The sequence below is a fragment of the Meriones unguiculatus genome, chromosome 18 (genome assembly GCF_030254825.1).
Source record: "Meriones unguiculatus strain TT.TT164.6M chromosome 18, Bangor_MerUng_6.1, whole genome shotgun sequence".
Lineage (NCBI taxonomy): Eukaryota > Metazoa > Chordata > Mammalia > Rodentia > Muridae > Meriones > Meriones unguiculatus.
The window spans coordinates 31180375-31206670 of NC_083365.1; the positions used below are offsets into that span (position 1 = coordinate 31180375).

Sequence of the window (26296 nt, forward strand, 5' to 3'; positions counted from 1 at the left end):
CTAGATTTGCATTTGTAAAATTAGGAAGATCATTCTCACTGTTTTCTTTTCTTTTACTACAGCATCAACATCTTAGGGAGTCCTCTAGGATTCTTCCAACGATCTTGCCTTCCCTCACACTTCATTTCTTACCCTTAAAACATACCTGTTCAGTGCTCTGCCCCTGTAAGTCTTACTGAGGATCAGTCAGACTGACATTTATGTAAAGGCTGATGAGGCTATCCTCTCAGAATCTTTGTAAATTTTCTGGCCACAATGACTAGTGTAAATACCCCATCACACAAATTCCAGCAACTATGAAAGCCAATCCAGCTAAAGATCCCCGAAAGAAGCAGTGTGGTAAGAGTTAAACACATTTATCGGATTCTTTATATGACTGGATGTTATATCTAACTAACATTTTGTGCCTGTCCAATATTTTGAGGCTGAAATAACAGGTTCCACACTATTACATCAGCCTGTCAAAAGTATTTTATATAATAGACTTCTAACTAAATTGCTATGTGTCAGTGTCTTGTACAGACTAGACACACTTGAGGAATGTATTGTTGATATAGAAGTTTATATTAATTAGTAAATAATGCAGCAAAGAAGTAACCATGTGTGATCTTAAAGATGGTAGTACAACATTGGTCTTAATGCATAGGAGAGATGGGGGAGAAAGAGAGGAAGAGAGAGAGAGATAGAGAACCATGTGAAAAAAAAATTCTAAGACTTCTATAATGAGGAATGACAATGTATTTCTGGATCAAATGATTTAAAGTAGAACCAAGCCATGTCCTAAGCATCAAACATGGAAGGTGCCATCTATAAACAGACGATGATATATCAAACACTGCAATAAGTAACTCAGATGATACAGACCAGGGTCTAAAATTTGTGAAAATGAAAGATGTAAGGGACCTTTCCACCTTCCCCCCATGCACATAGAGTTGGTACAGGACACATTCAGACACAAAATTTTCAGCAAAAAGGATTTTTATTACCCCAAAGGGGCAAGCAAGGGGTTGGGACTGCCTCTGGAGAGGACAAAGGCAGACACCAAAGTAGTAAGCAGCAAGCAGCTATTTTTGCAGGAGTGGGATTTTCATGAAAAAGAAGGCTGTGCTAGGGTAAGCTGGTAAGTCCTGATTGGATATGTTAGCCAAACAGTGGATTTTGGTTGTTGGACCTTGATGTTTTGCCTCAGGAATGAGTCAGTGGACAAATAAGTGAATAGACTTTAAAGGATATCTTTCAGAATATAATTTAATGGTTTTTAGCAAGTGAGAGGAAGAAGGGAAAAAGGAAAGACCTGTCAGCCCCATGTTTGCCATGCGAGAGCTACCGAGAACCCTTCAAAAGAGTTCTCTGTTTCATATTATTTAAGTTGTTTTTTTTTTTTTTAACTAAAAAGTAAGAGTTTGGGAGATAGTAAATAATGAAGCGAGGGCAGGATTTCAGTTTTTCAAGCAGCAAGCTTAAGAATAAAACTCAACTTGGGGGTCTCTAAAATTTTTCTTAATAATGGGTTTATTTCATGTAAGACCTTGAAGTAAGATCTTGAAGACCAAGCAGTTGACTATTTCCATCTGTGACTATAGTATGTAAGAAAAATGTCAGATAACTGAGTGTTTTATAAAATAATAGAGCAAGACTTGAAGAGGAAACCAATACTTCTTTTACTTATTTTTATTTTATGTGCATAGATACTTTGGCTGCATTAATGTCTGGGTACTGTGCCCCTGCATTGCCCACCGAGGCCAGAAAAAGAAGCTAGATTCCCAGCAGCTGAAGTTAGGGTCAGTTGTGAGCTACAAGGTTGGTGCTGGGAATTGAGCCTGGTCCTCTGGAAGAGCAGCCAGTCGTTTTCAACCACCACTTCATCTCTTCAGGCCCCAATATCACTTTTATTGTAACCTTGGCTTCCCATCCTCTAACAACAGCCAAGAAACTGACCCTCTCAAAACAGCATAAAGCATGACTTATAGTCCATCCCTTTCTTCTCCCTTTTGTCGTCACCCTGCACTGTGCACAAGCCTCAAAGCTCTACATTATAAAACTGTGAATACAAGATAGGACTGTGTTTGGAGTCAGGTGGAAAACATAATTGGGATTTAGTCTTCCTTCAAAATTGCCGTTACAGAAAATTTCTTGTACTGAGGTGTGATGGCAGGAGCATGTTTCAAAATATCTTACTTATTTTCTGATTGTTTTACATATACGCACAGACACAAGTGTGAGAGAGAGAGAAAGAGATATCAGCCTAAAGACAGTAGGCGTATCTCTTTGGGAAGAGGACATTTTGTGGTGGCCTCAGAAGCAAATCGGTGAGGCTAGGTAGTCTCTACAGTGGCATGAAATAACCCTCTAAGAGGAATCCAGATAACACACCTGTAAGGAAGCTGATGATTATTCCAGCAGCTATGCATGCCAGGCAGCCCACGGCACTGTAGTAAAGGTAGGAGAGTGAATACCAGGTGTCAGCTAGGAAAGGTCTGTGAAGAAAAATGGCACGTGTCATCAACTCTGTTCATTACTCAGAAATAAGAACTCATCACTTAGGGTGTACTCTGTTTGCTTTAAGTTCTGGCATCTTTTAAAACTCCAAAGTTTAATCTTTTGTTATTTGATTCTTCAACAAAAGATAATTAATCACAAGCTAGTTTTGCTTTTAATTATACACAGTCTATATCATCTCTGATTTATAAATATAGATATATTGACATGTATATATACAGAAAGAGATATTTTGCAATAAGGGCATGTCTTCCATTCCTTGTCACTTATTCTATTCATCTACTCCGTTCACTAATTCACTTATTCTCACTCAGTTATTCACTATTAAATTGTTCATTAATTCCAAAATTACTGGAGAAAAATTGTGACAGACACTTGCCTATGTCTATGAACTGACAGGAAATCTCCAGAGGGACTTGTCAGTGCTTGCATGGGGCAGGAGCAAATTACTATAGACTACACAGAAAAGAACACAGCCTTCAGATACCTTACACTGGCTCATCAACCCCGACCTGTTAATCAACCGTCCTATGTATGACTTTTACTCCTGTTTACCTGAGTACAGAGGAACAGCTGTCTGCAGAACTCTGTGTAGCCTTGCACAGCACTCTTCATTGCTGAACACTTCCAGATGAGGAAGAACTAGCTCATCAAATCATCTCTGAGAAACGTCTCCCTCTGAGTTGCTGACCTACTTTGGGACTTAGTACAATTTTTAAAGTCAATATACCTGCTGGAAAGCTGTGGGGCTCCTGTTGTTGTTGCTGTTGTATTTGATTGGATGCACTTGTCTGTTGATAGAGGCAAAGGTAATGTCTTGGAGGGTGGTGCAGGGTAAATGAAAGCTCCAATGGCCACCCAAAATGACAACGTGATTCCAGTGAGGAGGCCTCCTAGTGCACCCTTGACGGAGAGAAATAGAAGACAGTAAAAGATGAGACAAAGATTGTTTTGTTTTTTTTTTTGCCAAGAATATTGATATGAGGTGTTAAATGTTTTTCTTATAGGAATATTTACAGATGGTGTTAGGAGCTGAAACCGTACTAGCTGTCCATCTTAAATCTTGGTCACATGCATTGCAAACAGCTCAAACTGCCTCCGTTTCAGCTCTCAGGAAGCAGATTTATTTACTTATTTATTTTCAGTGCTGCGTGTGGATTCGAGGATCTTATGCATGCTACGCCAGCTCTCTACCACTGAATTATAAATAGCATCGCAGCCCAATGAGGTTATTTTAAGTAAGAATAAGTTGTTTCTTGGGTGAATTTTTCCTGCATTTTATTTGTTCTTCTTTCTATTCTTGATACCTATGTTCAACAGAAGAGTTTCAGAAGCTATGAAAAGCTTTAAACAGTGAAGTCAATCTTTATTGACAGATACTATACAGAAAGTTTGGCTGCTATTTTGTTTCACAAGTTAGAAGAGTCTTCTGGTTCTGGGTTTGTTTGTTTGATTGATTGATTAATTCACTGATTCTAAACTCAAGTAAGTGCATTTTTTTATACCTGCCATTTAAAGGTTATGTTTCTTAATAAACAGGTGAAAATCGATGAATAATTTATTCTGTGAGGAAGCAGAACAAATCTAACAAAGACTAGGATTTCTGGAAAGATCACATTAGATGCTTCTCTTTGCCATTACATAGCTGACACTTTTGTGGAAGAAAACAACTTGTTCAGATTCCTATTATGCACAAAAGGAGTCCTTCATAAAGGCTCAGAATGCTTTCTCCACTATTGTTTGGTGAAAGTAAACCAAGTGTGCAAGTGAACACTTGTACTTTGGCCTAGAAAAAAGGTGTACAAACTTCTTTAAGCAGCCACATATATATTTTAGGCTTTGTGATCTATGAAGTATCTGCCATGGCTATTCATAGCAGCCATTGTATGTATATAGGGAGATGTAGAGGTAGATCTAGGTAGATATAGTACATTTCTAAATTTAGCCTGATCAGTGTGTATAATGTTACTTGAACATGTATGATTTCAGGGCTGACTATGTGGTATTGGATAACCACTTGGTATGATCTTCCCTGGGGACGGCTATGTCTCCCACTCTCACTATTCCTTAGTTGCTTGCTTTTCTTTGTGTAGTGTTGAGGCCCTGTGGTCTCTCCCATGTCCACATCAGCATGCCTGTTGTTGTCTTTCATGTAGTAAGAACTTACCTTACTGAGTATGTCTTTGGATTGTTTGAGTCTGGTAACTAAGTATTACCTCAAATTATGACCTAATAAACATAAACATTTTTATAAACTCAAATACTGCAGAAGTGATTTTGACAGTATTCTCTTAATAAGACTGCAGAACAATGTTTACAAATGCCCAAATGTTCACTGTCCATGCAAGCTCACCATCTAATCCTACAGGAGCTATCTAGAACAGTATCAACGAAACCCAGATAGCTGCATACGCAAAAACAGATGGGCCATTAAACTCAGAACTTATACATGAATACAGACAGGCTTTCTGGAGTCTCTACAACTGTGCATGTAACTGTGTAGAGGAAAATGAAAGTGTGTGTCTAATTAGATTGGGAAATTATAAGTGGTTTTGAATACTACTATGTTATTTCTCTTAAAAAAAGTTTTCATCTGGTCTATACCTGGAATACACTCTACTTATATTTACTTGAAAATGTGCTAGTAACAATGGAAGAGCTAGATGTAAAATTATCTCTGGCGTGTTTTTTCTATGTACTAATCATTTGACATATGTCTGCTGAAGGCCACTTCTTTTCTAATTTTCCTTTTGCTTCTAGACAGGTTTCAGTATATTCTAATGTAGGAGGGCCCAGGTCATGTTTAATTCTATACCTTTGTATATATGTATGTTTGTAAAAATAGAAGTACAGTTAACACAAATTTAGGGGTTAGTTAGTTTTTTTATTTATTTTTTATTTTTAAAATTTTTATTTATTACAGTTTACTCATTTTGTATCCCCTCAGCATCCCCCTCTCTCATCTCCACCAGGTCCTGCTCAACCTCCCTCTTCTGCCCCTATGCCCTTTCCTTAGTCCCCTGATAGGGTAGGACCTCCTCCCTTTCTATCTGACCCTAGCCTGCCAGTTGTCATCTGGACTGGGTCATCATCTTCCTCTGTGGCCTGGCAAGGCTGCAACCCCTAGCAGGAGGTGATCAAAGAGCCTGGCACTGAGTTCATGTCAGAGACATGTACCCCTAACTAGGGAACCCACTTGGAAAATGGGTTTTTTATTTTTTATTTTATTTTATTTATTTATTTATTTATTTATTTATTTATTTATTTATTTGTATGTAAACTAGAAGTACAGTTTGGCAAAAGCAAACAGCCTTCCCAACCAGAAGGAAGAGTAGATAGAAAATGGAAAGAGCCTATTTGAACTGGACTTATGAAGAGAGGTATAGAATCCTTACCTTCCAGTTCACAAAAGGAAACACGAGCCCCAAAGTGAATAGACCTAGCATCGGTCCCCCACACATGCCAAGGATGCTGAGGGCAGCCTGTGGAACAAAGCAGACCAGATCAGCTCAACTATCCTACAGAATCTGGAACCTCCACTGACTCCACCCCCCTTCCTTGAACCTTGAATGAACTTCGGCTGCATTTATTAATTATGGGTTTTCTTCAAATCAATTATGAGTTCATTGTGAAGCATTTTATAAAAAAAAAGAAATAAAAATGTCCACATGCATGCCATTACAAACACACATGCTAGGCATATATCTGTGCACATGAGTGTATGTATGGGTATGTAGAGATGTATAAAATAGCAGTTCAGTTTACTTGAAATTATTATTTTGTTGTAATGGCAAATGGGCTTTCCTTTCTCTTTTCACTTGCCTGGAATGCTCAAAGCCCTGATCTAATTCCCAGAACCATAGAAGGTGTTTGGCTTGCTTGCTTGTTTGTTAATTTACTAAATCAATACATCTATGACTTGTTTTTCATATCCTAAATGGCTGATCAGCTGTTTTAATTTCGTTTGAAATTTTCTCTCATTTGCCTAATAATTATATGCAGCCCGACCACCCATACCGCTTCTAAGATTCTGATTAGTGTATACAGAACTATGAAGAGGCCATCAGACACGCTGTAACTCCTCTCTTTTATTCCTTTTGGATACATCCCTTAAAGATATCTTAATACCTCTTTTGGATGTTAAGACATTTTGAGTAAAGAATTTCAATATCTCTCACCCAAAATGACAGACCCAAATAAACCATCTTAGAATTTATAGTCTACCATGAACATAGGTAAAAACATATTTTCTGGAATATCTATAACTATGTCCACGTAAGTGTAAAGATAACTTAAGAGAAAAATAACAATTTGGCAAGAGAGAGAAAGTATGATTTCAGGATGAAGAGTGTCTGAGACCTCCCGAGAACTGGGAAATAGAAAGGCACTGAATTGTGCAAATGATCATGTACATAGACACATGCACACACAACAGACATAAAACCACTTTCTCTGCGGCACTTCTATATCTGTAAAAGTACTGTGGGGATTTTATATCAGGGCCCAAGGCTTAGAAGGCTCCCAAGACTGTATAAAAGTTTGTTTGCCGTATGCCCACCATGTGTCAGGAAGTCAAGAAGATCCACCTGCTTACTCTAGACAATGACTCGCTTAACCCTCACACTTACCCAGCTCACTAACAGTAACCAAAATTTGTAGAAAAGAAATTTGGCGCTAATAGAAAGACATGCAAGTCTACTTTCATTTGGAGAGTGGACAAAGGCCATATATACATCTGGATTTGTCTGTCTTTAAAATTTTACATTTTTTTTTAACCAAAAGCACTCCAAAGTATCTTTAAAAAAAATACCAAGATCTGTGTGTGTGTTTGGGGGTGGGGGTCATTGAGGAAGGGTTTCTCTGTGTAACTTCCCTGCCTGTCCTGGAACTCTCTTTGTGGACCAGGCTGTGAGTTTGAGGCCAGCCTGTTCTACAGAACTAGTTCTAGAACAGTCACTGAGAAACATTGCCTTGAAAAACTAAACACTAAAAAGTAAACAGTTAGCTAGATAGATGGGTAGAAGATAGATAATAGATGATTGAGTAAATAATAAATAAATAAATAAATACATCAAGAGCACAGATCACCACAGTGCCCTCCTTATATTATGTAAAAAAGAAAATGGCTCTGAGAGGTGCTATGTTTGAATCTCACTGTAACCTGTCACATATCATTAGGATTTGATGAATTTTCCATTATTAAGTTATATGCAGTAAACTTTCACCTTCTTCTTGCAGCATAAAAATGTAAAAGACCAAGAGATCTTTCCATTTACTTCAGCCACAATGTAAGTTCTTTTACTAAATATATGTGCTGCAATATTATTATGGTTTTTTTTGCAGATTCATTTTCAAAGAATTTAATCCCTATTATTTCTTTAATAAGACAGGGGCATATAAGCTTAAGTTACTTTTCTTCTGTCTTTATTTATTTAGTATTTGTGGCATTTCCTTTGTTGGTGGTAGGATTAATTCATCTGAATTTTGAAAATAATTACTAGCTATCATGATTGAAAAGTCAATAAAATATTAAAGACATTTATCTCCTCATGAATGTTAGTGTTTGGAGGAAATGGACAAATTTGGAATGTCTTGTGCCTCAAAGCAAAAAAGCAACAGAAAATCAATTTAAGAGTTTCTATTTTAAATACATATATATTCAAAATATTCTCTCTGTGTATCTGTAGTCTACAAAGGCTTTCATTTTTACCTTCTTTTCGTTGTCAGTCGATATCTTTAATTGGAAGCAAGCTTAAGGCTAGTTTAACTTAGTGTCTACTTCATGCCCAGACCCTTTCTGAGCTTCTCCTCTAAGTGGAGAATAGGAATTTGTGCTTTAGGGATGGAGCTGCTAATAGGCCTTGGCAATGGAATGTAACCTTGCTTAAAATGTCAGAAGGGTATCTCATCATACCCACTTTCTGAACCTTTTTCTGGTGAAGATTTAATGTGGATTTTTAAAGAAAACCCAGAGAAGCGTTTGAGTGGAATGTCACATATTAGGAGAGGTCCCTGGAATGCCCACTGCCCTCACTTCATTTGTCAGTACTATCCCCTGCTAGGGAGCTTTGATTTCTGTGGCATGGCTTCTCAGTGTTAGAATGCTTAAAATCTAGAGAAAACGTGCTTTAGTTGAGATTTTAAAAAAAGGTGTCTTGAAATTATCCTACCATTATTCTACCCATTAGCAGAGTTCCAGGTAATCCTGGGGGCAAAAGCATATTATATGGAAAAACGTCTTCAGCATTTTAACTTTCACAAATCTTAAAAGGATTTTGAATTTTAATCATAATGAAGCTGTCATCACTTCGCTCATTTTAGTATCTTCCTCTTCTGAAGACCTGACTTTAGTAAATGTCAGAACATGGGACCTGAGAAATCGGCAAGAGATTAGAAACTAGAAGGCAAAGAACTACAAACCAAAGGTGTCTCACAGGGAGCTCTTCAAGGCCCTCATTAAGGAAAAAGCTTCCTGCTCCTATCTGATCCTTCCTTGCATCCTTCAGCGGGGATGCTCATCATTTCAATTGCAACAGCTTTCTTTGCCATTGGATTTCATGCGGCCTTCTGAATACTAATATACATTTGATCTCATTTATTAAGGAAATGTCTTATTTGTGAGATGTTCAACACGAGGGTTGACTATGCAAATAATCTCCCTTGGAACGTTTCACAGATTGAAACTTTTCAGGACACACTTTTTAAATTCCTATGGTAAAACAATACCACAGGACTTGAAAACCAAACTTGAATAAACAAAACACCAAACAGAAACTGAAAGATTGATGGTGCTCTTATGGCCTGAAAGCTGTGGCCACCAGCATCAACCACAAATACATGCTGTAAGTGCAGTGTGGTTTATTAAACCCAGTCCTATCATTCAGGCATGTAGGACTTGAGTTTGTGTTGCCTTCCATACGTAAAATCAGAATCTGAATATCGATTTACTACATTCAAATAGCAAAACATTACAGTGAAAAAGGAACACTTGTCTTTATTCACTCAGATGTGGGGAGAGAAATGAGCGGATCACTGGAGTGACTCTCTTGGCTCACTCGCCTCTCCTGAGAGACAAGGTAGGAATTTCCACTGCTAGCCCGCCAGCATCCATGCTGTGCCAACTGTGTGTCACACATTTTAACTAGTCTAGTCCCTTGGGCCAGAATACTCAGCTGAACAAGAACAGAGGGATGAGTACAACTGTTATAACTCACTCACTATAGGTACAATTTCTTTCCATCGGTCACTCGGGGTGTCTTTGCCTCCTCCAGAACCCGCCACACCTTAATTACAAATGAGCTAAAACAAAACAAAACAAAACAAAACAAAAAAAACCCTATCTCTCAAGAAGGAGGAGATAGTAAGACCTAGAGAGGACACGGGCTCCACAAGGGCATCAAGAGAACCAAAAAATCTGGGCAAAGAGGTCTTTTCTGAGACTGATACTCCAACCAAAGATCATGCATGGAGATAACCTAGAACCACTGCTCAGATGTAGCCCATGGCAGCTCAGTCTCCAAGTGGGTACCCTAGTAAAGGGAACAGGGGCTGTCTTTTACATGAACTCAGTGGCTGGCTCTTTGATTACCTTCTCCTGAATGGGGACCAGCCATGCCAGGCCACTGAGGAACATAATGCAATCAGTCCTGATGAGACCTGATAGTCTAGGGTCAGATGGAAGGGGAAGAGAACCTCCCCTATCAGTGGACTTGGAGAGGGGCATAGGTGGAGATGAGGGCTTGGAAGGGAATGAGGGAGGGGGCTGCAGCTGGGATACAATGTGTATAAACTGTAAATTATATAAAAATATTTCAGAAACTCATAGTTTCACCAAACTGAACAGGATGATATGTTTATTTGTTTAGTAACTACTGATCACACTGAGAAAGGGAAAACAAACGATCTTAAGACATTAGAGGAAATGTGAGAACACATGTTCTATGAACTGAGAAAATAAAACCATTAAAAGTCATCCTATTGCTACTTTCACCTTCTGAAAGTAAGTTTTGGTTGAAATTTTCATGTATGTTTCCTATGGATCTGGTATCTTCCAATACTAACTTTGGGCCTTGGAGTAACAGACACAGTGTTAGAAGGAATAACAGGGAAAAGTCTGCTGTGAAATCAAACGTCTTTTCCCTCTTTCATTACCTGTACAACACTCCCCATGAAGGATGCAACCACAGCCATGGAGGTACACGCTATGCCAAAAAAGAGACCTGAAAGAAAGAACACGTACAATGATACATTTCCTGGAGGGCTTCCCTGAGCACTCTGCACTGTGTCCAGCTCAAGTCCTACTGGAGAACCATAGAAGGAAAATCTTCTATACACAGACAGAACAGCCTTCACTCGGGACTTTAGTAACCTCCCCTCAGGGCAAATGGACTGGCATCGTCATAGTAACCTCCCCTCAGGGCAAATGGACTGGCGTCGTCATGGACCTAAAGACTTCCCTCTAGCGTTCTAAAAGCCTGTCATGTGAAACAACTTGAATGAGGAAATGGTCCAAGGAAATCTAAGCTAATTTTGTGGGCGCCAGTTCCAGGTCAGCCACTCAGCAGAAATAAACTGAAGGAGAAGCTACTAGGCTCTTTTAAATATGCCCAGATTTTCACCTTTAATGTGATAAATCAGCATTAACACATTCTGCCCACAGGCTCAAAAGTCTGAAAGCTTTTCTGGTGTTTCCCCTTTGGTGTTTTGTTCACTACATCTTTATGGTCCTTAGTAATGCTACAGCATTATTACAAGTAACAGTTGATTTGTTCATATGTAACATCAGTGTTTGTTTACACATCACCACAAGGAGCTTCAGGTACCACACTCCTCTGATGTCACACAGCTTGACATTTAAGTCATTGCATTTTTGTAGTGACTTTTAAAGATTATTTGTTCTTTTAAAAAAAATCATTGTTTTTACACATTCATATTTTTAAAAAATATTCTAAGGACATGTTCCTATAATTACTCATCAACAGAATGAGAAAGAGAAAGAAAGAGCCACAGATAGTAATAGGTACAGTGGCAGCTTTACTTTTGGTCTTCTTAGTTAGTGTGATCACCGATCACCAGTTTTTACAGTCAACTTGGAAAAAAAAATATCTAGAATCACTTAGGAAGGGAATCTCAAAGAGGGATTGTCTAGACAAAGTTGGTCCTTGGCATGTGTCTTGCAGATTATCTTAGTTTAATTGATATAGGAAACATACACACACACACACACACACACACACACACACACATTGGGTAGTTCCATTCTCTGAATAGACCATTCTGACCTATATAAAATGGAGAAAGGAAGCTGAACACGCCTGTATATACTCATTCTCTCTACTCTTGGCTGTAAGGCTAACTAGTTGTTTCTTGTTCCTGCCCCCTTGGCTTCCCTGTAATGAAGGACAATAACCAGTGAGCTAAAATGAAGGCTTTTTCTCCTGAGTTGTATTTGTTATGCTAGTTTATTCAAGAAGAGGAAATGAAACCAAATCACCTAAAGATCCATACTGCTCCCACATTGATTCACCTTTGTTAAATTCTCACCAACGGTTGGGCATGTTGCCATATATTGAGTTTATAAAGTCAAAATCTTATTCTCTGCCCGAAGGCTCACATTCTGAAAAAGGACTACATTAAAGATAACTAAAAATGTACCCAAAATTAATTTCTCAAGTTGATAGCAGCTTTATTCATAATAGCCAGAACTGGGAAAAACCTAGATATCCCTCAACCAAAGAATGGATACAGAAATTGTGGTACCTTTACACAATGGAATACTACTCAGCTATTAAAAACAAGGAAATCACAAAATTTCCAGACAAATGAATGGAACTAGAAAAGATCATCCTGAGTGAGGTAACCCAGAACCAGAAAGACACTTGTGGTAGATACTCACTTATACGCAGATTTAGCCAGGATAAACATACTAAAATCTACAGAACTAAAGAAACTAAACAACATAGAGGACCCTAGGAGGGATGCTTAATTCTCTTTCAGAAGGCAAATAGGACAGACACCAGAAGCAGCAGAAGAGAAAGAACAGGACAGGAGCCTACCATAGATGTCCTCTGAAAGACTCCACCTAGCAGAGGTTCAAAACAGATGCAGAGACTCACAGCCGAACTTTGGGCAGAGTGTGGGAAGAACCTGGAGGGGACAGAGGTTCCACAAGGACACCAAGAAAGTCAACAAATATGCCCAGGATGCAGCTGCAGAGACTGATGCTCTAACCAAAGACCATGCATGGGAGGACCTAAACCCCCTGCTCAGATGTTGCCCATAGGCAGCTCAATCTCCAAGTGGGTTCCCTAGTAAGGGGAGCAGGGACTGTCTCTGACATGAACATGGTTGCTTCTATTTGACCCCCCCCCACCCTCTCAGGGCAATCTTGCCAGCCCACACAGGTATAGGATACAGGAAGTGCTGATGAGACTTGATAGACTAGGGTAAGACAGTAGGGGAGGAGAACTCGTGCTTTCAGTGGACTAGGGAAGAGGAAAGTGGGAAGAGGGATAGAAGGCGGGACTGAGAGGAGACGAGGGAGGGGACTACAATCGAGATATAAACTGAATAAATTGCAAAATATTTTTTTTAAAAAATGAAAATAAGGAATAGTACATGTGCATTTCTTCATTGCTAAATCAGTTCCAATGACGAGATAAAACAGTTATAGAAATAACATCTTCCTCACTCATACTTTTTCATGAATATCTACTAATAGTTGGGGATTGCACCAGCCACACTGCCCATTCACCCTCTGGGATATCTAATCAATGCAGTGTAAAATTCCACACACACAGACTTCACTTATTGAGCAATATGTGATTGCATACATCTAACCTTGTCCTAGTATAAATAAAGAAAAAAAATTAAGTTATCCTATCATTCATGCTTACATGAGGCCACAAAGATTAAAACATATATAATGAATATTTCTGGAAACAATTCACCAGATAATCAGAAAAATGTCACTTAAAATCAATCAATCTCATTTTACTACAAAGATTACATAGAATCATTTAAGCAAAGAAAAATAAATGTAAAGGAAATAAAAATTGATTCAACGAAAACACAAACACGTAAGAGCCAACACCGAGATGTTCTTATGAAAATAAAGCCAGATGCAACAGCTAAGCATCTCATATAGGTGTGAAACCTTGAGAGCTAGCAGAGCACACCTGCTGAAGAACAAAGAGTAGAGGTTCTTAAAAGGATTGTATAAGATTATTTCTAATTATCTCAAACTGAAGCGTCCCAGGACCATCCACTAATGCGCGGTAGTTGATATTCCAAATTCGTGGCTTTTTTTCTTACATTCACTTAAGCATGACTGAAGTATTAAACTGTAAGTAAGTATGTATATATATATATATATATATATATATATATATATATATATATATATGTTACTTGTACTAAACATACACAGATTCTACAAAACCTGGGTCACAGCGGGACTCCATTCATATGAAATTCTAGAAAAGTAAAAATCTACAGTAGAAATAAAAACCTGGTTGTTGCTTTCCTCTAGAGGTAGCTGAGAGCGGATGATAATGAGAGAAGTCATGGGAAAACATTCATGATGATGTATCTTAGTAAGTAATTGGGTTTCACAGGTAGATGTGTGTGCTGCCTAAATGTATGTCAACATGACGCAAGTTAGAGTCATTGGAGAGGAGGGAGCCTAAATTGAGAAAATATTTCTGTAGGATTGGGCTATCGGCAACTAGAAGGGTGATTTCTTAATTAACGATTAATGTGACCATGTGGATGGGGCCATTTCTAAGCAGGTGGTCCTGGGTTCTCAAGAAAGCAAGTCAGTAAACAGTACCCCTCTGCTGCTCAGCATCAACCCCTGCCTCCAGGTTCCAACCTTGTTTGAGTGCTGGTCCTTACTTCCTTCTCTGATGAACTGTTATGTAAAAATGTGAACTTGCTTTTGGTCATATGGCGTTTCATCACAACAACAGTAACCCCAGCTTAGGACAACACATTTGTCAAAACTCAACACGTATGTACTTAAAAGTTGTCCATTACATTCTAAGGTCATTTTTTTTATTAAACTTCTTGAAACAGATAATTCATAATATTCAAGCTAAATAATTATGGAAAATGAAGTGATGTTTGCAACTTACTTTTAAATAACTAAACGGTATAATAGATAAATGGATTGACAAAAAGCTGGATGAATATGTAAAAAAGTTTACAAAAAAATTAATGGAGACTCATATATTTATATGAGGGTATTGATATGTTGCCACAGTATATCTTTTATAATAAAGTGTAAGGAGCAAAACATAAGGGCAAAAGTAAAAATAACTATTGTGAAGAGATTTTCATTTGAGGCAAGTTCAAAGAAAATATTGAGAGAAATATTTCAAGAATGCAGAGGTAAAAACTATGACAAAAACAACAAATAAAAGTTATAAATTAGTGAAACAAACAGCTAAAATAAGAACAAAGAAGTGAATAATAAAACCGTTATATACAATAAGCACACTTTTATAAAATCCAATTTAAATTTTGTGAGTAGGCAAGCGTTGGGTAAATGGCTGTGTATGAACTTTACACACACACACACACACACACACACACACAAATACATAACAATTTCACACTGATATAAAACAGTTTAAAAACTGTAGTTTGTGGCCGTACCACTCTGAATTTAAGATCTGATCTTATCTTGGCAGCTAAGCGTGATGAACGTGATGAAGCCTGGTAAGTACTTGCATAGGAGAAAATTTTGTGAGAAAATTATATCATTCACAATATCAACGAAAAGAAAAGGAACAGGAAAGGCTAGAAAGAAAGATAAGGAAAAAAGGATAGAGGTGAGAGGGAGGCAATTTGACGCTGCATATGAGGTAGTGCAGAGAAAGCAACTATAATTAAAAAGAAACCTCAAGGCCTGTCCTGAGGGCAAGACTCCACCCATCAAATGCTCTAAGTTGTGAAAACGCAAATGTCTTTGAAAATATTCAGGGGTGAGCATGACATTATAGGGGTTCCATGATTGCAAACAACTGCAGAGGAGTTTCTGCCAAGATCAACTGCTAAGACAAACAGATGACCCTGGATTCAGGCACAAAGAAGAATGAAAATTTCTTTTCATGTTGAGAAATTGATGGAAATGGAGAAAGAAAGAAGTTATGGTTGGTGAAAGTGTTCAAAATATATGATACTTGAAAACAATGTCTTTATGACGCTCATTGCCATGTACAATAACCATACACTAAGAAAGTAACAAGAATATAAATGAAATCATTAACCATTGAATTAAATATTGTATAATCATTGAACTCCTACATTTTTAAAGCACACATAGGAAAATCACACAATGTGGAGTCCTGCATGAAAACAACCAGAAACAGGATTATATTTAGGTATAATTTTAATTACAAACTGAATTACTCCTCTAAATTAGCTGTACTTTCTATATTGAGCATATTTGTTACATAATTTATTTGTACCTTAAAAGCAGCAAATGTGGAGGCTGGAGAAGTAAATGCTTATTAATTCAGAGCACAAACTGCTCCTGCAGAGCACTTGAGTCCAGTTTCCAGCACTCACTTCAGGTAGTTCACAATTGCCTGTTCCAAGGGAGCTGACAGCTTATGGGCACTACTCTCAAGTGTACAAACCCATACTCAGACATACACACATACATATACTAATCAAAAATAAAAATCAAGCTGTAAAAAAAGCAAGAAAGTTGGTGAAAATATAATCCAACATGGTAACTGCTTCAGTGGTTAATATATGCAGTTTTAATAATAAAAATGTCAATGAGAATTTCATTCCTGCATATATTTCAATTATATTAAACTACCACTCTCTTCCTCCAGCTACTCCTGGCTCCTCCCCAAACTTCCCTCCCAATTTCAAGTCCACTTTATTATTTTTTTAGTAACTCACTGGGTCCAATTAGTGCTGTCAATATACTTGTGAGTGTGAAGGCATCCATTGTTGCATGATTAACCATGTTTAGAGACATCGCAAAAGAAAATTTAATCTCCCTCACCAAACAACCATCAATTGTCAGTCATCGATATCACACCCTGCCCACCCCCAAGCTCAGGGAATATCTGGATGGGGGTGGGGCAGAAATATTATAAGAGCCAGAAGTTGACGGGAACTACAGCAAAACTGTCATGTAGGCATGACAGGACCTCTGCACTCATGAACTCACATGAACTGTAGTTGACTGTGCACAAGATCTGCATGAGATCATGCCAGTCAACATCCCAGCATGGATGAGTGAGGAATAAATAAACCCACACCTCTAGCTGAGGAAATTATATGCAACTTTTAGTACCACAAGGCACACTCATTCATTGGTATCAAGAGATAATTATTAGATAAAGTGGCCGGTCATACTGAACAGAGCATCTCCTCATATGAAACATTTGGTAGGATCAACTCAGCATTGTCAAGACACACTGATATGAAGAGATTAAAGCACTACATAATCAAAAAGAGTAAGGCCAGGGCAAAGTAAACTAGCTAGTCATTCCTTCCATTCTATTGAGGATTTCAGAAGCCTGAGAATCTACAAGTTTCTGTCTCCGTATGAATTTATGTTTAGTCATGAATCCTGAACAGCAATGCAAGATTCGGATATTTGGCCCAACTAACTTTCATAATATGTAGTCAAATATTTCCACCAGCTATACCTACATAAGCCTTTACTGATCCAGGTACTCAGCTTGTCGGAGACGTGTGGAAAACAGCTCTTGACAAAATCCTCAAAGGTCACTGTTGCTAAAGCATTGATGCTGGCAGCCACTGTGCTACAGAAAGAAAAACAAAGCAAAACAAACAAACAAACAAACAAGAAAATGGTCTGAACTAAAAAGAATGCGTTATAGGTTCACCTTATTATCTAAGAGAGTCAGGTAACAAATACAGAGCCTTGTGAAACAGATATCAACATATGTTTATGTTTTAGAACTCAGTGAATTACATGACCTGTTGACTCATCATTCAAACTCTCTATGCAAATACTCTCTGAAAGAAGCTAAGTTTTTTTTTTTTTATAACTCTCATTAATTTTCCTTGACAGTATGGTAACAAATAGCAAGCAATAGTAGACGAAGTTTTCACACATACACCAATGTTTGTGCATGAGTGCGTGTATATCCAGAGAGGAGTGTCTCTCTGTTGGAAGCAACAAAGTAGTAAGGATTCTAAACCAAAAGTAAGTGCAGTTTTTATTAATTAACAACTTGTTTATCTGTGTATCTGTTTATGCATATGTAAGTGTTAAAAACCATAATCCTGACCATCTATCTTGGAATATAAAAATCCAACAATCAATTTTGCAACGTTTTGCAGTTGTGAAATTATAGTGAAGGGCTGTTACAAGTTATCCCAAATCTGATAGAAGATGGTCCTTTTTAAAAGTCTCCAAGCGAGTGCCCTAGTCAGGGGAGCAGGGGCTGTCTCCAGCACGAACTCAGTGGCTGGCTCTCTGATCATCTCCCCCTGAGGAATGGAGCTTTCCCAGGCCACAGAGGAAGACAATGCAGCCAGGCCTAATGAGACCTTATAGGCTAGGGTCAGATAGAAGTGGATGAGGCCCTCCCCTACGAGTGGACTAGGGGAGGGGCATAGGGAGAGAAGACCAAGGGAGGGTATGACTGGGAGAAGACAAAGGAGGGGGCTACAGCCTGATACAAAGTGAATAATTTGTAATAATAAATAAATAAATAATGATGGTTTGAAAGAGTGAGAAAAATTCATGAAAAGTAGGTGAAAGCTCTAAGAGGATAAACAGAAAATCATGAGCATACACCTTGAGGTGCAAGAGACATCATTGCCTTCTACAGCTTGAAGCTTCAAGAGAGTCTGGAAAGGAGAAAGAAAGGAGAGCCTGGGAAAGAGCATAGACTGTAACCAGCTCACAGAGTCCCTCTCTGACTTCATTAAACTGAGTCTAAATAGACCTGTCAAAGCATCAGAAAGTTGGTGTGTGTTTGTTTGTTTTTGCAAAATCATCTAAAAGCTTATTTTAATTCCTCACATAGAGCAAGAATTTTTCTAGCTAGTTCAATATATAACTAAATGAAATTTAAAAGGTGAAAAAACCACCCAAGAATGGTTCCTTTAACGAATATAATAAAATGATTTCAACTTCTATTATTTGTCATTGCTTACAAAATGTAGTTATATAGGGAAACAAAAGAATATAATTAGTAGAAATGAAAAAACTTCAAAAATATTTGTGGTTTTAATAATTTGAGGGAAAATATCCCAGAAAATCAACTAGAAATAACTGATATAAAACCCTCAATATACAGAAAATCATGTAAAAAAACCTAAAAGCTTCTGATACATATTACATTATATGTTGTATTCATTAAAAGCCCTGACATCATTTCAGCTATAGACCAGCAGATGAAAAGAATACAAAGGAAGATTTCTAAAATGGTTGAAATATATAGGAGAAATAGGATGAAATAAAAAGTAATACTTGAAGTCATCGGTAAAAAGATGGATTATTTACTAATAATTAAGACAAATGACTGATAATTTTGAGGGAAAATATATTACATTCTCTATTTTTATATTACATATATTTAGTAATTTTAATACTTAATACCATAACAAACATACTATATGTCATTCATAATTATAGAATAGATTTCCTTCCTGAACAAATTATGAACCAAAGAAAACACATTATCAAATATAATTTATAATGTCAATATCTCAAAAATTTCGTGTCAGCAGGGTAGCATGCTTACAGGGTCATATTCCTGGAAGCAACCCTTTATAAGACAATATAATGGAGTATATAAGTCAAGTTGAAGCTTCAGTATAAGCCTGATGAAGACAGAAAAGACGGCAGCATGCGCTGGTCATTGGAATAAGCTACAGGTAGCTGGAAAAGCCAGCTTGGGGCAACAGCAAGGTCACAGAGTTGGAACTGCTCAAATCCTAGGGAGCCCATCTTCTAGTGGGATGCCTCAGGGATGGAATTTTCGGATTTATTGTCTGCAGTGCTGAGTCCTGATCTTGTCCTTGGCTCATCACTCCTTTTGTGTGTCCCACAAGAATTTGAAAGATGGAACTTTATTTGTTTTTCAGGTTCTTACAGCTGAGTTTTCCCTGACCATTGTGGAGAGAACTCAGGCTTTTGGTCCATGCTGTGGCAATGAAAATGGTTGCGTCTTTTTGTGATGGAATGAATATAGACAAAGTTGAAAAAAATATCTAGGAAGGTTCAAAGCATATGTGAAAATTACTCCTGCATCCTGCCTCCACACTTTATTCACTATTCATAGGGAAGTTGTCTCCCTCATCCTTGTTAAATCTGTTTGCTTCTCTGCAAACTGATGAGAATGTGAGTAAAGCTTCTCCCGCACCTGCTATGTGATACCAATGATCAAACAGAAATGCAGCATTGCAGTAGGCCAACTGACACTTAGCAGGTGCTCTGTAGACAACTGCTTATGACCATCTTCATTCCGGTCAGTTCATTATCACTACCACTGCTACCATCACCTTCATCTTGTCAACATACGAACCTCAGAGTTCCACTAAAGGCACAAGCCACAAAGAGTCCTGGTAGCCCTGGCATAGTGGCAAAAATCTCCATGACAAAGTATGGCATCAGCTAGAAATAAAATTAAAAAAAAAAAAACAGAGAGGGAGGGAGGGAGGGAGGGGAGAGAATGGTATTAATAGACATCTCAGCAATATCTGAAATATTGGAATATGAATTCCAGCAAAAGGAGATGAGAAATTTATTTCCCAGTGTCTTCAATGTGTGAATTTTTCTTGTCTGTTTTGTCTGAATTTAGAATTAAGCTCTTAAAAACCATTCTTTAATGTATGTACTTCAGGGAAACTAGCTATAGCCCAGCTCGTGGGGAAGGACATGATGCATGATACAATACACATGAAGAGAAAAGGGGAGTGAATGCTTCTTGTGTATGTAGTCTAAGTTTTCAAAACCACATTTGGTGCTCTACACTTTCATGATATATTTGTGCTATGCTAGGAACATTTGATAATAGGCATTTTGAGAATAAGAACTGTTTGTTTAATTTTATTATTTACTATAACCTCATATAGACCAGAGTATCCTCTCAAATTCCCTATATAACCAATGTTAGCCTTAAACTCCTAATCCTTCTTCTTCACTTTTAAATACTATAATTCCAAGTACATGACTCCATGCTCATTTTGCTCAATTTTCAACTAAACAATCATTAGTAAACCTCAAACAATGTAGAAAAAGAAGATAAAGTATCATCAACAGCCAAACCCCTGGATTCAAACTTAGGTTCTACTTAGCCTTAGCCTGTCTTCAGACTCTGTCCTCATAAACAAGGAGATGTGACCTCTTTCTGTTGGCCCATGTCTGCATATTAGAATGCACAATGAGTGATGTCATCCAGGAGTTCAAGTAAGAAGCCAGAGGCCTGTACTTCACCAGTGGATGAAGATCCAGGCAGAATAAAGACGATGCCTCTACTATATAAACTATTCCAGACACTCTGCTGTGAAATGAAAAAGCACATACCTGGTCCGGTGCTGAGACAGCACCAGAAGTCCAAGGGTCACAGTCTTTGAAGTAGGAGTACATGATCAAGCCAGAGAAGATGGCACACACCCCAATAATCCAGAGACCCAATAAGTTAAAGTACAAGGCACTAGAAGAGAAAACACAGGGCAGTTGGCAAGCTGAATGCCACACTGTGGTGGGCTAAGTTCACGTTCAAGGACTGAATGCCACGCTTCAGGAGGGCTCACTCTTTAGCTTTCAAGAAGCATTACACTTTATAATTTCACATTAAAGGAGTCGTTACATTTTTTAGGACAATTACCAAATTTGAATACACTAAGATTTATATGAATTTTTCTTTGAAAATGAGTTTCCCCCTGAATTGTAATATGTGTGGCATATAACCTATCTTCTTGTATAAAATTTTACATATTGATTATTCCTATTACATAACTTTAAGTGATTTCCCCCCCTACTCAATTAATAGAACTATCAAAAGAAGACAACTTACATTTTATAACTTCTCTTCCAGAGAGATATTAATGAGATAACATAAAAATAGATAAGTATTGGTTACAGTTGCTTTTGAGAAGAGGGCAGATGAAAGTTAAAGTCAAGTACTTTAATTTTTTTTAAAAATCACATTGTATTGAGATTCAGACTGGCCATTTTTAAAAATACAGTCAGGGTTTGAAAATGATCCGACATTTAAATGTAAGAATATACATTTCTTTCATGTCAACCATGATGTGATATTTTGAAATAAAAATATGCATGTATGTGTGTATGCATGCTCACAAGAATACACTCTTCCAGTCTGTGTTTCTGCATATAAACAGGAGAATGACCTTCCTTAAACATTATATTGTTTAATAAATGATTAATATTTATCAAGCTCAATATGTTATTCTTGGTGTTTTAAGAAAAAATTGGTGAGAAAGATATAGTTTCTAACTATTTCATTTATTAATTTAGTAGGAGGCATACATTCAACATATCACAGGAGAAAGTAATATCTGGGCACAGGGCAAATATCCTAGCAGTTTGAGGCTGTTCTGGAATAAATGAAGATGCTATTTGAAAGAATGAAATAAGTGTATTAAAATGAAAGAAGAAAGTTATTATTTATTTCACCAAAAGACTGTTCTCTTTATAGATTTATTAACTCTAGTTTATCTAAAAATGACTTTTATTTAAATTTGAATTTTAAGTGAATTTTAAAATCAAAGCCACTTGTATTTTCAGCAGTTCTGCTATTTGATAAATTAGTGGCCATGTGTGTGGAAGGCTTATTTAATATGATTTACTATGATGGGATTTTCATGTATCACCGGTGTTAACTAAATTATTTATCTGCTCTCTGCATTTTGAATTATAAAATATGCATATAATGATGTCTCAGTTCCCACTCTGGAATTCAACTTACAAATGGTTGAGTTATTGCAAGAAAATTCTATGTATGATACAGTGAAAATGATAAACTTTACATTGAATCAATTTTTAAATCGTGTGAAGAAACAGTCATAGTGACTAGACTGGAGCCAGGAACCTTAGGGAGCATCTCTAGGGTTCTAATGCCATTTTGACTGAAATTTGTGTATCTCTGCTAGTTGTATAAAATAATAGAGAAAGGTTGTTGGTTTCTCACTACAGAGTGGGCTCTTCTGGAACTTTTGGTGGCACCCAGACAACCTAACTGTGATAGTCTCATATCCTACAATAACCGTGAGAGCTGCAGGAGATACACTGTGATACATTTTATACTTCTTAAATTTCTCCTTAGACATGTTAAGGCAAGCTGTGTCTCTTAAAGTAAATTTAAAATGGAGACCAGACCTGAAGAATCCTGGAGCAGAGCGAGAGATGTAAAGGGAATTTAGATTTAGTTGATTTGCAAACGTAAAATAAAGCTTGTTCCATTTTTTTAAGTGTCTACAGTTAGGGAAATTGAAGCTTGAGGTGAACCTCTAAGAAGACAGGGAACAGCTCAAAGAACTAGAGCTTCTCATAAGGATAACCAAAATAAGGTGTGTCTGTCGCTGTCATCACTAGTCTTTATTCTTTGCTTTACCTCTGTGTTCATACTCAGAAAGCCTCGTGCTTGTATTCCCAGAGTGGTGCCACAGGCAACATTTGAATTGAATCTGACTGAATCTGACTGATTTATCAGTTGCTTTTTTTTTTCAAGTAAACTATTTGAAATATCAAAATGTGTCTCAATTTACCTCCTGACACATAAAAAATAAGCCACCGCTGAACACAGTACACAATGAATTTTAATGACCAGGGCAATCTCATTGTGGAGACTATCAGTCTCATCCCTATCCAGACACCTAATCATCTAACCTATTTATTTCTCAGTAAATAAAGACAGAAGTTAATTAAGAGAAAAGCCAAAGGCAGTATGCTAAGCTGGAAATAGTCATGTTTGATTGAAATAGTTGTTGAAAGAACTGTATAAGAGAAATTACTACGTAAGAATGCAAACTGCACATTGGATTATGTGCTCATGTAAAAAGCAAGGCATGGCTGTGCATGCCCCCTAGTGGCGTGAAAAGCAGAGAGACAAGAGGATCTCTGGACTGCCAGTCTACTTCTAGATCCAGAGAAAGATCCTGTGTCAAAATAATAAAACCTGGAGAGGCCTGATGCTATATACCTTTAACCCAACACTCAGGAGACAGAAACAGACAGATCTCAATATGAGGCCAGGCTGTTGTGCATAGTGAGCTTTAGAACCACTAGAGCTATGTTTAGGGACCCTGTCTCAAACAAGCAAATGAACGGAAACCTGAGATGGAGAATGATGAAGCAGGGAATCCAACATCCTCCTCTAGTTTCCACATGCATGCGCTCACCCCTACCTCCAACATACCTGTATGCACAGCACTCAAATGCATGCCTACCTACACACTCAAACACACATACAAATGCACACAAAGACTTTGAGCAAGTTAAATAAATCTTTTATCTCTCCTTTTCACATGCATGCATACTCATGTAATAACTCATCATAACGCAGAACTTTTTTTAAATCAACAACTTACAGCTTAGCATGTTTTTCTGTTTTGCAAGAGATGCATCTCTGGATGGTTGATTGGTTAACTCCATAGATTCCAAGCCAAGTGAAAGTTCCACCTACTGTAATTGTCCAAAACGTGTGCCGTCTAAGAGGATCTGGATCAAAGCTGTGACAGAAAAGAAGGGAGGAACTGATGTTTTTTTTCCTTGAGTCCCAGCTGTTATCATTTTATGAGATTTATATATATATATATATATATATATATATATATATATATATAATTCTCATAGAGCATGAAAAAATAGCATTGGACCTACTCAAATACATGTAGCCGAGATCCATTCCTCGCTTGTTCTAATACATTGTCGAATCCACCAGCCTGATTTGATCCTTGAATGAGTACTGATAAAAAGCCCACAATCATGACAACCATCTGAAATGCATCTGTCCACACCACTGCTTTTAAACCTCCCTGAAATGAGAAGGATGGTATGAGTTACTGAAAATGAGACATGCATCCCCTCCAATTCCAAACAGTCTCCCCACTACTGAGTCATGCATAAACTCATGCTGACCTGTTACTGAACATCTTTTAAGTATTAAGTTCTGAGTTACATATGGGAATAAAATGGTAAGTGAAGATAGGTCCCCACAAAGTAATTCAAGGGCTTGTAAATTAACAGTAGAATTGGAAATTGAGAAAAACACAAATCTTTCATTTAAAGTGTGGGAAGATAATAAAAGACTAGGTCCTTTAAGAAGTACAGTAGAGTTGTGACCTGGTCTGAGGAAGGAACAGTTAAGGTAAATTTTGAAGAATGAATAAAAATAAAAAAGTCTCAGCAGCCAAATTGAGAATCAGTCCAGAACTTGTGAAGGAAAAAGGAAAAGTATAGAACTCTGAGGAAAAAAGAGAAGCCTGGGAGATACAGGTGGAAGGTGTGGATAGACTGAAAGGGAAGCTGATAAAGTCAGAACACACAGAATTAGACAAGAGCATTTAAATGATTTCCTGAGGACAAGGAGAGCCATAAGATGAGATTTATTTCACACCAGACATTGGTCAGCTACTATGAATTGCAAGGCTGCAGGACAATTAAAAGTTACAAGTTACAAGTTAAAAGTTCCTGATGACCAAGATGATCACTTAAGGCAGGGCAAAGAAGGAAAGAAGCCTGTGGCTTTGAGAGATAGACAAGCGAGAAGGCTGTCAAAGTACATTAAATACAGATAAGGAGGAAATGAAGGAATTGAGTGTAATCACATCAAAAGTTGTCCATCTGGACAACTTTAGACATTTCATGTAACTAGTTACAGTACTGTTTGGAAAATGAGAGAATAAGACAGAGACAGATACATAGAGAGACAGAGACAGAGAGATAGAAACACAAAGATAGAGAGAAGCAGAGACAGAGAGACACACACACAGACAAAAACTGCAAAAGAATAAATGCCAGTTTCTACATATATGTGGAAGAATGAGTTTTAGGAGCCACATGGTGGTTAGAAAGACAGACAAATACACCAGAGTTTTAGGAAGATTACTCTAATAGTTAAGTTTAGCATAGTTATTAGTGAAGAGTTAAAGCAGTGATTAGACCAAACTTGCCTCCCTTGTAGAGCAGGGGGCAGGGAGAAAACTGCTCATATTCCTTCCCCGGAATCCTGAATTAATTGAGACTAGGGTTGGGTCTTTCTCTTTCTAATTTTTCAAAGTTCTATAAATGATTCTAATGTAGAACTTTTGCAAACATGTGGGAAGAAAAGAAGGAGGAAAATGAATGCTTGCTGTAGCATTCCATGACTGGATTCCCCTAGGACCATCGAGAACGTGGCAAAGGCATTTAAGAAAAAATTAAATGAAGTGGCATACAAAAGGTGCTTTGCAAGTGAACAAGTGCCAGTGAAATGAAAGGAAGTTATATTTTTAACACTGAAAAATAGAATTATGCCATTACTCCTCCGGAGTGTCAGTAACGTCTATGAAAAGTTGACACGGTTATCTTTAGCTTAAGGGGAAAGAAGACACCAGAGTTGCCCATCATTTATTTTAATTAAAATTAAAACACGATTTAAAAATAAACATTGAAGTCTTTGCTAAAAGCACTGCATTTGCATGTAGTTTTCAAATTATGTTTTGAAAAACAATAAATCCCCCTGCCCACATACACATCTCATATAGCACTATCTTGATTTTCTTTGAAGTTGTTAAAACTACCAGGCATAATAGAGCATTCCTTCAATCCCAGCACTTGAGAGGC

At 37.5% G+C, this 26296-nt stretch overlaps 1 protein-coding gene across 1 annotated transcript in view; it reads right to left on the reverse strand.

Annotated features, from left to right (window-relative positions):
* Slc5a12 (solute carrier family 5 member 12) overlaps nt 1-26296 on the reverse strand; it is a 49873-nt gene that overhangs the window by 5689 nt on the left and 17888 nt on the right. Inside the window, exons 5-13 of the mRNA XM_060371444.1 lie at nt 24353-24507; nt 24061-24201; nt 21032-21161; nt 20031-20119; nt 17179-17291; nt 10651-10718; nt 5895-5981; nt 3230-3402; nt 2374-2477 (exon numbers count right to left, since the gene is read on the reverse strand). Coding sequence (XP_060227427.1) covers nt 2374-2477; nt 3230-3402; nt 5895-5981; nt 10651-10718; nt 17179-17291; nt 20031-20119; nt 21032-21161; nt 24061-24201; nt 24353-24507 — 1060 coding nt within the window. The remainder of the gene's footprint in view (nt 1-2373; nt 2478-3229; nt 3403-5894; nt 5982-10650; nt 10719-17178; nt 17292-20030; nt 20120-21031; nt 21162-24060; nt 24202-24352; nt 24508-26296) is intronic.